The sequence below is a fragment of the Struthio camelus genome, chromosome 16, assembly GCF_040807025.1.
Source record: "Struthio camelus isolate bStrCam1 chromosome 16, bStrCam1.hap1, whole genome shotgun sequence".
NCBI lineage: Eukaryota > Metazoa > Chordata > Aves > Struthioniformes > Struthionidae > Struthio > Struthio camelus.
The window spans coordinates 9,137,117-9,153,241 of record NC_090957.1 but is presented as its reverse complement, the minus strand read 5'-3'; the positions used below and the strand labels follow the sequence as shown (position 1 = coordinate 9,153,241).

Below are 16,125 nucleotides of genomic sequence, written 5' to 3'. Positions count from 1 at the left end.
TTCAGGTATTTCTGGGGTCACTTGGCCTGTTATCCCCAAAGATACAGGCAGCTGAAGTTGCTGTGTGTATTTCCGTGTGTCCTCCCTTCTCCTGCCTTGTGACTCTCTGCAAAAAAGCCTTTTGTTTTTGGGAGAGTTTCATTGATAAGCGGAAGTCAATCCTGCTACAAATCCTCCAAAGTCAGGATGAGCCTAAGTTATGATCCTGCATGCAACTTAGGAGATGTAGGTCTTGATGCACCTTTCACGAGGGTACTTGGCCCTTGTTCTCACCTGTGCCCTGGGTTGGTGTCAGCAACCAAAATCAGGGCTTGTCATGAACATGTCAAGCTGCCTTGGCTTGAGCCCCAGGCAGCCTGCTTTGAGCTGGCGGCAGGTGGCCCCGGTGCATGCAGGAGCCTTTCAGAGAGATCCTGGGGGACTGTTTCTGGTTCGCCATGGGCACTGGCACCTGCTGGCACACACAGTGCTCGTGTCTGCACCAGCTCACCTGGTGTTGCACGAGGCAGGAGCTGTGCATAGCAGAGCCAGGCAGGGCCAGGCAGGGTTGCAGGCCATGCTGCCCTGAGATGTCATTCCTGTTGTGGTCTGGCTGATGGGTCGCAGAAGCAGTCGATACAAGGGCTATGTGTTTCTGCAGGAGGCCACCGTTACTGCTGCATGCCACTGAAAGTCCTGGTGTGGTTGCTGAGTGTCAGCGGGGTGGTGTACTATGGCAGCGCCATCCTGTAGACACCCGCAGGTGAGTGGTGTCGGGGTGGTCCTGCTGTGGCTGAGGAGTCTGCTCTTGGGCTGATAGTTCTTTGCATGCAGCCATTCCTAAGGAAACCTTTCCGTACTCTCCCTCCACCCCGGGCAAACTCCATGCTGATGCCTGCCTTTGTTGGCAAGGAGTCCCTGGTCTGACCTACCAGTCTGCTCCTGGAGCAGTATCTCCCACAGGGGCAGTTTCAAACCACAGTAATTAAAGATGAACCTGAGAGCAGGATACAGGCTTTGAACCACTGACTGAGCCTGTCGTCATGCTCTCCCAGTAGATGCTTACCGGGAGGGTAAGGTGAGGCAGTGAGGGCTTCCTCGATATTTCACATCCAGAGCTGCAAGCAGCCAATGGCCTCATGTCTTGCAGATAAAAAAGCCAGAGCTTATTAATCCTGGAACCAGAAGAGCCAAAGAAGAGAGGACTTCAGGGAGGATTTAGTTAGCAGTGGCCCAGATACATCAAACTATCTTCTGCATAAAGCAATATCCCATTAGAGCTCCTCTTTGTGTAACACAGCTTATGTTGCTTTTCCTATTAGATGTCTCACGCTACTTTGATATATTCCAAGGAGAGCGTGCTAAACTTTCTGTCACAGCTTCCCTCAACTGACTTCAGTCAGTCGCCTCTCCCATGGAGACAGCTATCTGCCTGGAGGTGAGGTGACATCCGTGTCCCTGCCAGGCAGGCGGGATCCCACAAGCCCATGATGGGGCTGGCAGAGCAGCACTTCCCAGTGAGGCACCCTTCAGGGAGCCAAAGAGCTCACTGAAAAAGTAGAGTTTGCAAGGATCCAGCTATGGCATAACCCTGACCCCAGTATGTGCCATGGTTCTCGAACGGTTGTTGGTGGCCACTCTTCCTCAAAACAGCACACGAGCGTTGCCAACACCTTCCCAGCTTGGCAGCAAGCACTGCCTGGGTCCAGGCTCATACCACAGGCGATGGGTTCAGATCCCACGGAGATACCTACAAATGCTCTTTCTCTTTGCTTCTAGTGGCAAGACATACCTCAGGTTTGCCCACTTCACCCCTCCTCTTCCCTGCAATGCTGGACAGGCTCAGTGGGAAAATAAGTAAGGCCAAATTTGTCTCCTGGATTTCTCCAAGTCCAGACCACTTAATACATATCTTTACACACCTTCTCTGCCTTCCCCATATTGCACATCAAAAATTAGCAGCTGCATAATTATCCTTTAGGCTTATGATCCTGGGTGTGTTATCAGCTCCCTATAGAGCCCCCGAAGACCTGCAGACGGTGGAGATGGCAGATTTAGTGATGGACTTTTTCATGTCTACCATCACTCCTGTCACAGCTGGCTGCTCCCTCTCCTCCTGGGAGCTGCCGCTCACCCACAACAACATGGCAAGGTGCAGCCTGCCTGCTGTCCTTGAACAGGGAAGACAGCTGTTTCCCATTGGATTTGTCCCCTTTCTGAGTGGTCTCTAGCCGCAGGATGCATTTGCATTGCCCTTGAAATACAGGCGGAGGAAGAGGAAGGAGGGGGTGGAGGAGATCACAGGGAATAGTCCTTGGGCTGTTGGTGCCCATGCCTGCCCCACTCCTCTGGGGTGTCTCTTCGTCCACCAAGAGCCCCAGCACTCCGGAGACCCATTTAGCACAGCCTCTGAAAGCGGTTGCCATGCCCTTCAGCTGCCTGAGTGAGCCCTCTGCTGAACCCTAGGCTATGATGGAGGCTCTTCAAGTATGTCACAGCACAGAAACTGGGAACAACCTCTGCTCCGTGGCCATCACAGCCAGGGCAGGAAATGATGGGTTTAATCACAGCGAGGGAGATGCAATGTATGGCTGTATGTAACATTCCCTTTGAACAAACATATTTGTGGGATAGCACTATTCCTGGTATCAAAGGTGCCAATCCTTAGCTACTGTTTTAAGGGAGACTGCAGTACATAGTCATCCTGGGTACAAATATATGTACTTGTATATATTCAGTGTTCATTTTACTGTCAGATCCAATAACACCATCCCCATAACCAGATTCAGATAAATCCTAAGCCAAATGCTTGGGGGTTGGCCCTCGAGTGAGGCTTGCAGCCCAGGCAGCTGCATGGCCTGAAGAAGGGCTGCAGCAGGCAACAAAAAAGCACGTCTGTGCTGTAGCAGTGGAGCCTGCAGATGTGAGCAATGGGAAAACCCCACTAAACAAGATCAGCCTCAACCCTCTGAGGGCTGTGGCTGGAAAATAGCTCCTTACAGCTGGCCATTGCCAAGGGGAAACCTTGCCTTGGGGTCAGTCACAGTTGAGTTTGCAGCTGTGGGGTGTGCCTCAGGTTCTAGGAGCCTCTTTTGTACCTACCTGGATAAGAGGTGGCCACCTCTGAACCTAGAGGTAACCTTTACGCCCAAACACAGCACCTTTCTCTTAGCATGCAAAGGTCTGTTTGAGAAGGTGCTGATCTTGCAGAGGAGAGTCTAACTTTAGTGGAATGAATGCAGCATTTATCCAGGCTGTTTCATATGTCCTCTTCCCCCTCTTCTCTGATCCCTACTTGGTGAAAAATTCCTCTAATTAAAAAAAAACATTTCATATAGGCTGGTGAGCGGGCAGGATAGCTCCTCTAAATGCAATGGGTTTCCGTAACCAGGGAACTGAGAGGTGCACGAACCATCCTAGGGCCATGTGACACAGCTCTCTTGCTTTAGCACTCCATGTTGGCCAAGAGGAGACAAAGTTAAGCTGCTATTTAACTGGTTTTCACCTTTTGGGGACACTTGGTGGCCCAAGGTGTGACAGACATGGAGCTTCCTCCTGGCACACTGTCAGTGCTTCTATTGAAGCGTTGCTTCCGTTCCCATGGCTCTGGCTGCACATTGTTCACAATGAAGTCACCTCTCCATATGCAGCAGGCAGCACTGTCCTGGCCCAGCAGACACCAATGTGAGCTGGCATTGCTGGGGAACAGCTGCAAATACCAACATGCTCCCAGGAGGCAGTCCTGCTGGCAAGGCCCTGCACAGAGCAACCATGGGCACCCCCAGACCCCAGATCCCTGTACCCACCTAACCAGAGCTTCTCCTAGGACACCCACCACCTCTTGCCAATGCAGGACCATGAGCCTGGGCCAAACTGCAGCTTGCTCTGCCCCTGGGGTGGCCCTCAATGCTGATAAAACCATCCGCAGCACCGTTAGCCCCAGGGCAAATGCTCTGAGATGCAGGAACAAGGATGGGGCAATAACAGCCGCAATCAGGGCCTGGCTGAGCCCTTGCAGAAGAGCAGAGCTGTATTCTTAGCCAATTTATTAGGACAAGGTAGAAAGAAAAGTCACTTTGCTGCCTAAAACCTGCGAGGGTATTTCATGAGACTGGTAGTCTTGACTTCAAAATATTTCCTATCTATAGGCAAAGGGAAGGGAAGAGAATGCTATGTCCAAATGCTGGAGTGCTATAAAAGCAAATTATTTTTTGCTAAACTGATGAAACTTAGCATTCACGTCACTGTGGGGCCACGTGTATTATAAGCGCATATGAAAACTCACTGGCTTGAAACTAAAAGGCTGTTAAAAGTGCTTCTTTGGATGGTAGCCCTGGGATGATATTTGTATCATCTTATTTCTTCCATGTCAAGGCTGGGAATGCAGAGGATTTGTCTTTTGGGAGAACTGCCTTTGAATTTTATCAATACAGCTGGTAAGCTCAAACATCCTTGTGTTTTGTCCTTGTAAACCCAGCTCTTTGCAATGACTTTACATGTACTCTGTCAGGGGCATAAGCTCACAAATCTGACAAAAATGATGGCTTGGCACACAGTTTGGGGAGAGCACAGCTGAAGCGTGGATGTTGAGGATGCTGATAATGTACTGAAGCTTAGCAGAACCATTCTACTGTTATTTTAAACACTGTGTGGAGCATGTCAAAATCCTGCAGTTAGAAGTGGTCATAGACACAGGGGAGGAGCAGCCTGGCATGGGAGAGGGCTGGTGCTGAGATGCCAAGCACAGGTTCCCGGGATGGCCTGACACCAGACAAGGCTTTGGCAGGGGAGGAGGAGGGGGTAAATAACTTATTTTGGATGTGCTGGGAAGCACAGGCCACCTGCAGCCTCTCGGATCATGGAAGAGCCTGCCCGCCCCACGGCATTGTGTGAATGGATGTCTGCCTCTGCACTGGGGCTCCTCCACGCTTTTCCATCCTGATTCAGCTCCGACTGATTCGTGCCTGTTCCATTGCATGCCTGAACTCCTCCTTGCCCGGGGCGGGGGACCAGGATTTCCCATTGCATCTCAGTGGCTGTGAGATCAAGTGCAAATTGGAAACCATCAAACAGGATTTCAGAGCTCTGGGCATGGTGGTCAAGGGTCTGGGAGCCCAGGTCATTTTCTCTTCAGTCCTGCCTGTGAGGGGGAAGGATGGGAGGAGGAGTAGACGGATTTTCCAAGTTAAACAACTGGCTGCACCGCTGGTGTTGGCAACAGGGTTTTGGTTTCTATGAGCATGGCACCCTGTTTGAAGATCGACAGCTGATGGGGAGAGCTGGGATCCACCTCACTAAGCAGGGCATATGTGTCTTTGCCAACAGGTTGGCCAGCCTGGTAAGGAGGGCTTTAAACTAGGCAAGATGGGGGAAGGGGAGAGTTAGAGAGAGAGAGTAGCCAGCAAAACACCGCTCAAGTCAGGATGCCTCCAGTGGGTGCAAGCAGTCAGGGGGGTGTGTACGGGACATGGCTATGGAGGATCCTCTTGCGCTCCTGAGAAACCTGCATGCTCGATTGCTTCTCTGAAATGCCTGTACACCAATGCACGCAGCATGGGGAATAAGCAGGAAGAATTAGAGATCTGTGTGCTGTCGCAGGGCCATAATCTCATTGCAGTGACAGAAACATGGCGGGATAGCTCACATGCCTGGAAAGCTGTCATGGATGGCTATGTGCTTTTTAGGCAAGACAGGCCAGGAAGGCAAGGTGGTGGACTGGAAGAAAGCCAATGTCACCCCAGTCTTCAAAAAGGGCAAGAAGGAGGAGCCAGGGAACTCCAGGCCTGTCAGCCTGCCCTCCATCCCGGGAAAGGTGATGGAACAGCTCCTCCTGGAGGTCCTCACTAAGCATCTGGAGGACAAGAAGGTGATCAGGAGTAGTCAGCATGGATTCACCAAAGGGAAATCATGCTTGACCAGTCTGATTGATAGCCTTCGAGGAGGGAACGACTGGCTGGGTAGATGAGGGCAGAGCAGTGGATGTTGTCTTCCTGGACTTCAGCAAGGCTTTTGACGCCGACTCCCATCACGTCCTCATACATTAACTCAGGAAGTGTGGGTTGGATGAGTGGACAGTGAGGTGGATTGAGAACTGGCTGGATGGCAGAGCCTGTAGCTAGTGGTGTCCCCCAGGGGTCAAGTACTGGGTCCAGTCTTGTTCAACTTATTCATCAGTGACCTGGATGAGGGCCCAGAGCGCACTCTCAGCAAGTTTGTTGCTGAGACTAAAGTGGGAGGAGTGGCTGACACACCAGAAGACTGTGCTGCCATTCAGAGGGACCTGGACAGGCTGGAGAGCTGGGCGGAGAGGAACCTCCTGAAGTTCAACAAAGGCAAGTGTCCCTAGGTCCTGCACCTAGGGAGGAACAACCCCCTGCACCAGTACAGGCTGGGGGTTGAGCTGCTGGAAAGCAGCTCTGCAGAGAAGGACCTGGGAGTGCTGGTGGACAACAAGTTCAGCATGAGCCAGCAGTGTGCCCTTGTGGCCAAGAAGGGCAAGGGTCTCCTGGGGTGCATCAGGCGGGGTGTTGCTAGCAGGTGGAGGGAGGTGATCCTGCCCCTCTCCTCAGCCCTGGGGAGGCCTCTCGTGGACTACCGTGTCCAATTCTGGGCTCCCCAGTGCAAGAGAGACGTGGCGCTCCTGAAGCAAGTCCAGCGGAGGGCTACAAAGATGATGAGGGGACTGGAGCATCTCTCATATGAGGAATGGCTGAGAGAGTTGGGCCTGTTCAGCCTGGAGAAGAGAAGATTGAGAGGCGATCTCATCAATGTGTACAAGTATCTGAAGGGAGGGTGTCAAGAGGATGAGGCCAGCCTCTTCTCCGTGGTGCCCAGCAACAGGACAAGAGGCAACAGGCAGAAACTGAACCACAGGAAGTTCCATCTGAACCTGAGAAAAAACTTCTTGACTGGGAGGGTGACAGAGCACTGGAAGAGGTTGCCGAGAGAGGTTGTGGAGTCTCCTTCGCTGGAGATATTCAAAGCCTGCCTGGACGCGATCCTGAGAAATATGCTCTAGAGGTCCCTGCTTCACTAGGGGGGTTGAACTAGATGATCACTATAGGTCCCTTCCAACCTCAACCATTCTGTGTGCTTCTGTGATATTCTGGTTAGCCAGAGTAATCACTGAGAGGCAGGGGCCATGCTTTGACAGCATCTGGGCACTGCTAGAAATCCCTGAAGTGTCTGACATACCCCCCACCCCCAAAATGTCACAGGATAGGACAAGTCAGTTCCCCTTTGTGCTCCCTTCTCAGCACAGGCAACAGCGGAGATGGAGCAAATTTTCCCAACTGCAGAATGAAAGGGTGATGATGGGGGGAAAGTTCACCAAAATTTGTGTAAAAGCAGAGGCATTAATACACCAAAATATCTATATAAAAAAGGAAGCAAAGCTGTCTTCTCAGTTAGGGTTCAGAAAGCAGTAAATTGTTCATAAATGTTACTTTTTAGTGCCTTAACTTGCATGCATGGAATCCAACCTCAAAGTAAGAGGAAGGTCCTCTGCGAATGAGATGGCCACTCTCTCCTTGCCAGAATAGAGATAGGGTGCATCAGTTATTGCAAGGATTTCATTCTTTTCCGTAATCAGATAGTATTAGATTATTGAGTCTGATCTTCCCGACACAGTAATATTTGTTTTAAGAAATGTAATCCCAGTTTATAATGTTGTAAATAGGAGGAGAAAGGGACACATACACTGCAGTAAAATTGTACTGATGTGTGTAAATACATGAAAACATAGATAAATTTTTTTCTTTACTCAAGATATGGTCTGAGGTTTCTCCTCAGAAAATCAAACACTGCTCAGACCTCACAGCTAGGAGATAAACACTTCTCCTATTGCAGATGTTCCCAAAGCCAATAAGGAAAGACATGAAATGGGAAAAGTCAAGTGGGGAAGTGAGATTTCCGCAGAGAAACAAATGTTTGCAAATACTGTGGAGAACAGCTTGCTAGTAGCATGCCCTGGGTGTTCAATAATCCCCAGGCCTTATGGTCAGCAGGCAGATGCTGGCAGGACAGAGTCCCTGCAGTGGAGGAAACTGCTTCTTGTTTGCTCAGCGCCCAAGGTCCACATGTGCAGCAGGACCCAATCGCTCAGAGGCTGCCCCTGTTCCATGCCCATACCCAGCAGGGCCCATGGAGGCTGTGGCTGTTGTGGGGCTGCTTTTTATTTGCATTAGGGCAGTTTCCCACTGCTGTAAAGCTGCTTTAAGCTAGCCACATCTGCCTCAGCCTTGGGGACAGAGCAGCATAGGGGGAGCTCTGGGACTGTATGTCCCCCCTCAGCTACACAGAGACCCAGAGATTCGTTTGGATAATCAGACTTTCTGCGGTTTGCAGAGATAATCACCGGTGAAACACCTGAAATATATTCCACGAAGCATGAATAAGCTGCTGCCAGCGCCAGTGGTGTGGAACAGAGTTCCCCAACTTTATATTAAACACGATAGAGTACATTTTGGCTTTGACAGGGTAATTTGCACTGATTCCTGGGAAATGGCTGGCATTGCAGACAAGCCCCTTGCCTGCATAGTACCTCCAGGCGCTGCAGCAGTGTCTGCAGGAAGGCCAAGCATGCAGTTGCACCACTGATTGACTTCCACTGAATTTGTTGCCTCAGCAGCGAGCAGATGCATGAAAGTGCTATCCCCTGGTGAAGGAGAACATGTACAATATCTGCTCAGCTCACCTCTTTCCAGGGGCTCCAGCAAAGACGGCTGCTGATATTATTCAATCACTTTTCAAATGTAAGACTTTGTAAAACATTTTTTTTTCCCTGTCTTTTCTCAGCCATAGCTCAAAGCTAGCTTGGGCAAAAAGTTTCAATTGTCAGTGATTGCTGGTGGCATACTTCTGCCCCATGCACAGGAGATACCACAGCCTGCACTATTTCAGTACACTGAAATACCCAAGGGTTGCTTCTAACAATGGAAGAGGCAGGTGGTTTTCTGAGCAGCTAGTGCTTCCTGGAGCAATTCCTGCTTTCCTCTGAGACAGAGGTAGAAATATAGAGTTTTGTTTTTCAAATGACCCAGCCCCTATAGCCCAGTTCCTGTCATGAGCCCCAGACATGACAAGTTGGATGGTTGCTGCCATTGGTCTAGTTCTGCTTCACACCTATGTTGGACCACTATTGAGCCACGCGGTATGTTTGCTCCAGAAGGAAGCGGAGAAGTCACTGGGGTCTTCAGCAGGGCTAGTTTGCTGCCTCCCACTCCTGTCTGTCTCAGGGTTGATCCAACAAGACTGACCTCGGACCCTACTCAGTCTTGCAATGCCGGAGTAGGCTGGATAGAGAGTAGCGCTGCATGAGGGTTGTGCCCTGCAGAAACAGCAAGAGGGAGGCCAGCAAATAGCTCTGCCAGTTGGTGGCAGATCTATGAAAAGTCCTGCTTGACACATGGAGGACTGGATGTATGAGTTTTCCTAAGAAATTACCTGCTGCTCCAGGGCTGTATTTGCTCAGCACCTGATAAGGGCTCTTATCAGAGCAAAATAGCATCCCTGCTGCGGGGAAGTGCCAATTCAGGTTATAGCCCTAGAGCTGGCAGGTCATTAACGCGCCTCAAGATGAGAATGGGACACGACCTCTGGGAGCAGTCTCAGCCATGCTCCTCCCCTGGCAGAGGGCAACTATAAATCTTGTGACTCAAAGCCTATCTGCAGCAGCTTTCTTGTCTTCCAGGTGTCCCTGTGGAGGCAATATGGGTGAGTGTGAGCGTGGAGAGCGGGGCAGGGTGGGCTCCTGGGCCCATGGGCTGCCAGGAGCAGTGATAGAGGAGTGGGAGCACTGGGCATCTCCACCCTGGCAGAGCCATCTGCTTGCTCCCATGACTAGAGGGCTTTCCACAGAGGTAGAAGATGACACAGGCCATAATGCAGGGAAGACTGCATTATGTGCTGCTTCCTTGGGGTTTTGAGTGGGACATGTGAGTCACTGAGTCTGCCCTCAGGCCAGCCCAGCAGCTCTCTGGGCAGCTTTGTTGCAGAGAGCTCAGGAGAGCTCAGGAGGGGTATGACAAGGGAAGAGGGAACTATGTCCTGCCCTATCCCGCTGCAGGAGAGCTGGGGAGCAGAGGTGGATCAGAATAGGCCTACAGCCATGCCTGTTTGACCTAACACTGAATCAGGTGCCCAGGGTTCACATGGAACTTTGGAAAGGCTGACTGAGTCGCTGTCAAGCCGAGCATGTTTGGAAGTGGGCTAGCATCTGTTCCCTGGCTGAGGGTTTTAACAGAGCCACAGCCACGAGTACGCATGGTCTCACACCACAGCCATGGACTGTTCAGATGGTAGAGGAGACCTATCTTCACTGTCCTGCAGACCCAGGTCAGCAGACCAGTCTGACCTTAGAGCCAGGAGCTCTCAGCACCTCATATTGCTGGGAGTACAGCTGGAAGAGCTTCCAACTTGAGCAAGACACAAGGGCCCAGGCAAAGCAAATGCAGGTCTCTGCAAACAGAGCCTACCCAGGCTGAGGCTGCCACTGAAATAAGGGCTGTACTTGCATGATGGAGGGCAAAATCTGCAGCAAGAAGGTCAGAGTGACCTTTCCCCATGCAAATGTGTCAGAGGACATAGAAAAGATGTCAAACAAAGAAAAACGTCCCGGCAACTTAAATCCTGGGAGTAGCCTGCTATCCCAGCAGCACGAACCTTTCTTCTGCCAGGAAAAGACACGTTCACGTCTAGCAGACAGTCACCGCTCTTTATTTTGAGCTCCGCAGAGTCATAATTCTCTGTGTGTGTTAAAAATATGAGACTGCATTTATGGGTGTTTGAAAAGCTTAGGCCAACTGCTTCCAAATGCTATCAGGGTCCGTCATTGTGGGATGTCCAAAATAGAGGCACTGTTGAAAAATTCATCCTTTTCCAGGTGTTTTGCAATCCAAGAACACTGTAACCCTCCAGGGGTGCAGCTTTGAAGCCATTTTTAAATGAATGTTCACTTTTTAACTGAATAATTATTCAGATTATTATTATTATAACTAAATGTAATCAACATTGTTATTTTTATTTAACTGTGATCTGTTTTTTATTTGAATTTCCCAGAGTGTGGTGGAAAGTCTCAGGAAATACCAACCTCGCTGTTTAGTGAGCTGAAAGGCAGAAAATATTAGGCAGGATTTCTGTTAAAGGTTGTGATTGGCAATAAAAACTTTGGTCAGGTTTCTTCTGGTCTGCAAAGGAAGCTCTCATGTTTGGCTGACTTTGCTCCCCAAATTTCTCAAGCATCTTGGGCTCTGGTAGGAAGTCTGGGGACAGCAAAAAGTCCAGCTACAAAATTCATGTCAGAAAGGCAACCTCTATACCGTCATCATGGGCTTGGGGCGACAGGCAGTGTAGGGGAATGCTGAGATGTTACAAGACTGCTAATAACCCACTGTGCATTTTACACCTGCGGTAGGACTTTGAATTTCACTCCTGTCCTGTCCCTTCCTCCCCCAGCTGCCCAGTGTGCTCCCCTTCTGTTCCTTGCCTGTGTGTTGGCTCTGCCTGCCCCACTTCTCACTGGGACTGTCCAAAACCTGCCCCTCTTCAAGCGATCCATCTCGAATAACACCGCACTTGCTCTGAACACATTTGTGAATGGTAGGTATATGGAAGTTCCCTTGTATGCCAGCAGCACACTGCTAGGACTACCTCAGAGTAGGTACCCTGCTGCAGGGGAGGGCTGCATCTGACCTGGCGCTCTGCTGAGATGTCAGAAGAAACCTGGCAGCCAGAGAGGGGGATGTATGCCCAGGGCATGAGTTGCCTGCCCTTTCTCAGACGTCCTGTTAGGATGATGAGAGTTGGCCCTGAAAGGAGACGGGCTCTGAGACTGCCTAGGTGAGTAGCTCAGATATCTGTTTGGTCCCCATGTTATGGAGTAGGGGGGGATTGATTGAGAAGCAACACAAACTGCCACAAAATATCATCTAAATTCAGGCCAAGTCTTAGTAGAGCCTCCACTTGCAGAAATAGCACCGTTGTCTCCTTTTAGCTATCCCACCCCTGCCTGACTGCCATGTCAGGTGAATTTCCACTAATTTGTTGGTGCGGAGAATCACAGAGGATTGTGAGGTTTCCCTCAGAGAGCGAAGGCTGTCCTTCTCCACGTATCCCCTGCACTGGAGGAGGACAGTAGGGACAGGTATTGAGAAGGATGAAGGAGAAGAAAGGAAGTGTTCCCATGCCAACAGATCCCCCAGTTTCCCCAGCAATTTTGCCTGTCTCATGGCTAAAATGGTCTTTTCTGAAACACACTCATCTGAGCGTTTTTTTGCTGGACTCACCATTCCCTGTCTCACCCTCATCCTTGTTCCTGGTGTATTCATGCTCCTAGGAGGATAAAGCATAGATTCTGCAGGGTTAGAAGAAGGACATCTAGAGTCTGCTTGCCTGAGGGAACACGTCAACCACACGCTCAGTCTCTGGGGCCACATTAAATCAAAACTAGCTGGAAATGGAAAGTCCAGCAGACAAAGGCTCCTAGCCACCTTCCCCTGCCAGGAGCAAGATCAGAGGTGTAAAGGCCCTACATCTTACTGCATGGTCTCCACTCCTTGAGCCAGACAGTACTTCCTGACTGAGGGGGCCAGCTTTCTTTGTTGCCCCTTGCCATTTCCAGATCCCTCCCTACCTCTTGGTTTGCTTATTCCAGGTCAGCTCCGGCTGGTGAATGGCTCCAGCCAGTGCTCTGGACGGGTGGAGATTTGGTACCGCGATGCCTGGGGGACAGTGTGTGATGATGCCTGGGACATGAAGGACGCCTCTGTCGTGTGTAGGCAGGTGGGCTGCGGAGATGCGGTATCAGCCCCAAGTTCTGCTCATTTTGGGAGAGGATCTGGGCCTATCTGGCTGGATGATGTTAACTGCAGTGGAAAGGAGCAGTTCCTCACTGAGTGTAATCTGAAGGCATGGGGAGAACACAACTGTGGTCACAACGAGGATGCAGGTGTTGTGTGCTCAGGTAAGGATGGTGTTTGCAGTACCCTGTGCTCCTTAAGCCACCAGGTTTCATTAACACCTTGATCTTGCAGAACTAGCTACAGGAGGACTATGGGATGTCCTCTTATTAAATGGCCCTCTCTCTTGCCCTAGGTTGGCCCAAGGACTGCAGTGAGATTCCTGCTGGCAGCCCCAGTGGCATCTACATCATCCAGCCCACAGGACTCCACCAGCTTGTGGTGTACTGTGAAATGAATGTGACAGGTGGGGGCTGGACAGTCATCCAGAGGAACCGGGACAACACAGAGATCACCTGGGCCGAGTCCTGGAGCACCTACAAGTACGGCTTTGGGAATGTGCAGAGCGACTACTGGCTGGGCACCGAGTACATCTATCGGATTGTCCAGCAGAAGGTCTACCAGGTCAAGTTTGTCATCCAGGATGCCAGAAATACCACCAAGTTCGCAGACTATGATCTTTTCAATGTGGAAGATGAATCCCAAGGCTACCGGTTGAGGCTGGGCTCCTACACAGGGACTGCGGGGGACGCCATGACTTCAAGCAGTTCTTCTACTGTGCACGACAACATGAAGTTCTCTGCTAAAGACCAGGATCAGGACACTTACGGCGGGAACTGTGCCTCCAGCTATGGGGGTGGGTGGTGGTACTCAGCATGTTATTCTGTACGGCTGAATGTTAAGGGTGCCATAACATGGGGTAGCCTGTGCAATGGGAACTGCAAATCCTCTCTCATCCTCATCAAACCATCTCCCTATTGTTAGCACTTCTTCCATGCCTGTCTGCGTTGGACACATGGCCAGATCATTGCTCTGCTGGGCTACTCTTTCCTGCCTGGGAGTGGAGCAGATGAAAGTAGGGGAAAGCCTGGATTATCACAAGATTTTTCTTTTGCCTCTTCTGCGGAGTTACTCTGCTTTCCTTTCTGAGTTCTTCCTCTTTGGGCTGTTATTATTTCAATTGTATTATAATCAAAACTAATACACTGCAAAACTTGTATGTCTGGAACATACCTGCTCTGGAGAGTAAAATGTGCTTAGAAACACAATACCTGGATGAGCTTCCACAGACGTATCCAGAGAAAAAGGTCCCTGTTCTTAGCTGTATAATGAATCAAGCCCTTCCTCTTTAGAGCTTCTGTCCCCCTCTCATTAGCTGGGGTTGAGGGAATGATAAAGCTTCCTTATAAAGTTTCTTAGTAAAGCTGAACTTTGAACTAACCCCACTTTCACTAGCTGAAAATGTGGCCTTGAGGTGTTTTCATCCACACTGAGTCTCTATTCAGTGGTTGTTAAAGTCTTCAATAAAATCCCATTTCTAAACAACACCTCCCAAATATCTATTCCTTATCTCTGATGTGCTCATACAGGCTGATATGTGACTGGGCAGCCGTAGTAGGGCAGTAGCAGGCTTCTCCTCACAAAAAGGTATGTGGGATTGAAGGGAAGTAATCAAATAGGGAATTAATTTAAGAGACACATCTACATTTATGTAAAACCCTCAACAAGAAAACTGCAAGTTTTTGATTTTGGAGAAGCTTTAGGGAAGGATTGATAACTCCAAGTGCTTTGCACCACATTCAGGGTTGACTTTTTGTTCCTGTTAGGCCCAAGGAAATTCAAGATAACCTTTCTAAGAGAGTAGATTTGCCCCAGAGCTACGATCCTGAACAACCACACAAACCTGGGGTTGTGCGGGGGCAAATGGGACAGGGCTGTGCTTGTCCAGGCTGCTCCTGGAGTCTCTTCCAATCATGCCTGGATCTCTGCTCAGTAGCCCCGGGGCCAGGCAGCACATGCTCTGCTTCGCACAAGTAAGATAAGCCAGCCATCCCTTTCCCTGCTGGTATGGGCAGGCCAGGCTCCCTCCTGTTCCTGACTGCAGCTTGCCTGCTTGAGAGCAAACACGAGTGGCAATGCTGTCAGCAGCTGCAGGCCAGCCAGGAAGGGAGATGTGCTCCTCTGGTGTCCGCTCTGGGCCTCAACAGCCCCTCTGCTCTGCCAGAGGGAGGCACAGCAGTCTTCAAGCTTGGCTTGGAGGTATCTGCCTTTCCCACCATCCAGCACCCCCATTAACACTCACACCCACGTGCCCTTCCAGACACGCGATCCTGCTGCAGCACACTTGCTCCAACGCTGTAGGCACAGGTTGCTGCGAACACAGGCCTGGTTCATTATGGCGTAAGTGCTGTCCCCAGAGCCCTGTGCACACTGCTTGGTCTCAGGCTGAAGTGCAGGCATGTGTCACCCTGGCCAACCAGCTCCCCACTAGTCCAGACCGCTCAAACATCACCCTCTTCAAAGCTGGCTGCAGGAACAGCTGCCACAGGGGGAAGCTCCTCTGCGCTGTGATCGCCTTCTAGAACTGCTGCAGGGATAAAGCAAACCTCAGGACAGTGTGTAAGGCCTTCCCGGGGGCCGACTGCCCAGGCGCAGGGCCAGCCTTGGGACAGCGCTGCTGGGGGCTGCCCCCTTCCCAGTATGGGGAATGCTCTCAGCCAGCACCATGACCCCCCCCCGGCCCCAGGGAGCTGCCCTGAGCTACAGCTCCCACTGCAGCACTACCATGGCTGCCAACGGGCCCCGCAGATCCGGCCCTAGACCCAAGTCTGCAGGCCAGTCACCCAGCCTCGCCTCCGCCCTGGCCCCATGGAGGCACCTGATGCCCAGGGCTGGGGCTGCTTCCGCATACCAGCCCCCCTGCTCCTTCAGGTCTGGGGGTGGCCAGCGGCCTTGCCCTGCTGGCCAGGGGATCCCCCACAGTGCTGGCCCCCAGAGAGCCACTGGCCCGCACAGTGCCCAAGCCATCCTCAGCCTTGTGCCAAGCGCCATGGTGCCTGCTGCCACCTCTGCAGCCCCTGTGCACGGGCCCCCAGGCACCTGCCCCTGCCTCTGTAGCGCCTGCCTTGGGCCCACCATGGCTCCTGCCCCCGGCCAGGGTTTGAGTGCCATGGGCCTGCCACAAGGCTCCCCTACTACCTCTGGGACTCCATGGCCACCCCTTACCCCAGGGCCTCATAGCGCTGAGCCCCGCTCCCTGGCACCCACCCCCTACTCAGCCCTGGGCTTCTGAGGGACCCCGGGAATCAGCCTCAGGGATGAATCCCCCACGGCACAAACCCCACTTGATGACCTGACCCCCCCCCCAAGCCCTGAGGTCCCTCAGGGGTGCCCTGACCCTCCTGGCCCT

At 51.5% G+C, this 16,125-nt stretch overlaps 1 protein-coding gene across 1 annotated transcript; it reads left to right on the top strand.

Moving 5' to 3' along the window:
• The first annotated feature begins 9,613 nt into the window (after positions 1–9,613).
• Positions 9,614–14,276, top strand: LOC104147492 (fibrinogen-like protein 1-like protein). Its single transcript, XM_068909543.1, has 4 exons — positions 9,614–9,693; positions 11,434–11,577; positions 12,632–12,940; positions 13,072–14,276. The coding sequence occupies exons 1-4, from the start codon at positions 9,690–9,692 to the stop codon at positions 13,698–13,700; spliced, it is 1,086 nt and encodes a 361-aa protein (XP_068765644.1). The 5' UTR covers positions 9,614–9,689; the 3' UTR covers positions 13,701–14,276.
• Positions 14,277–16,125: the final 1,849 nt, after the last annotated feature.

Excerpts from the sequence above, each read along its gene's own strand:
- LOC104147492 (XM_068909543.1), top strand. Across the intron at positions 11,578-12,631 it reads TCTGAACACATTTGTGAATG|GTCAGCTCCGGCTGGTGAAT; the intron begins GTAGGTATATGG and ends TGCTTATTCCAG. Across the intron at positions 12,941-13,071 it reads TGCAGGTGTTGTGTGCTCAG|GTTGGCCCAAGGACTGCAGT; the intron begins GTAAGGATGGTG and ends CTCTTGCCCTAG.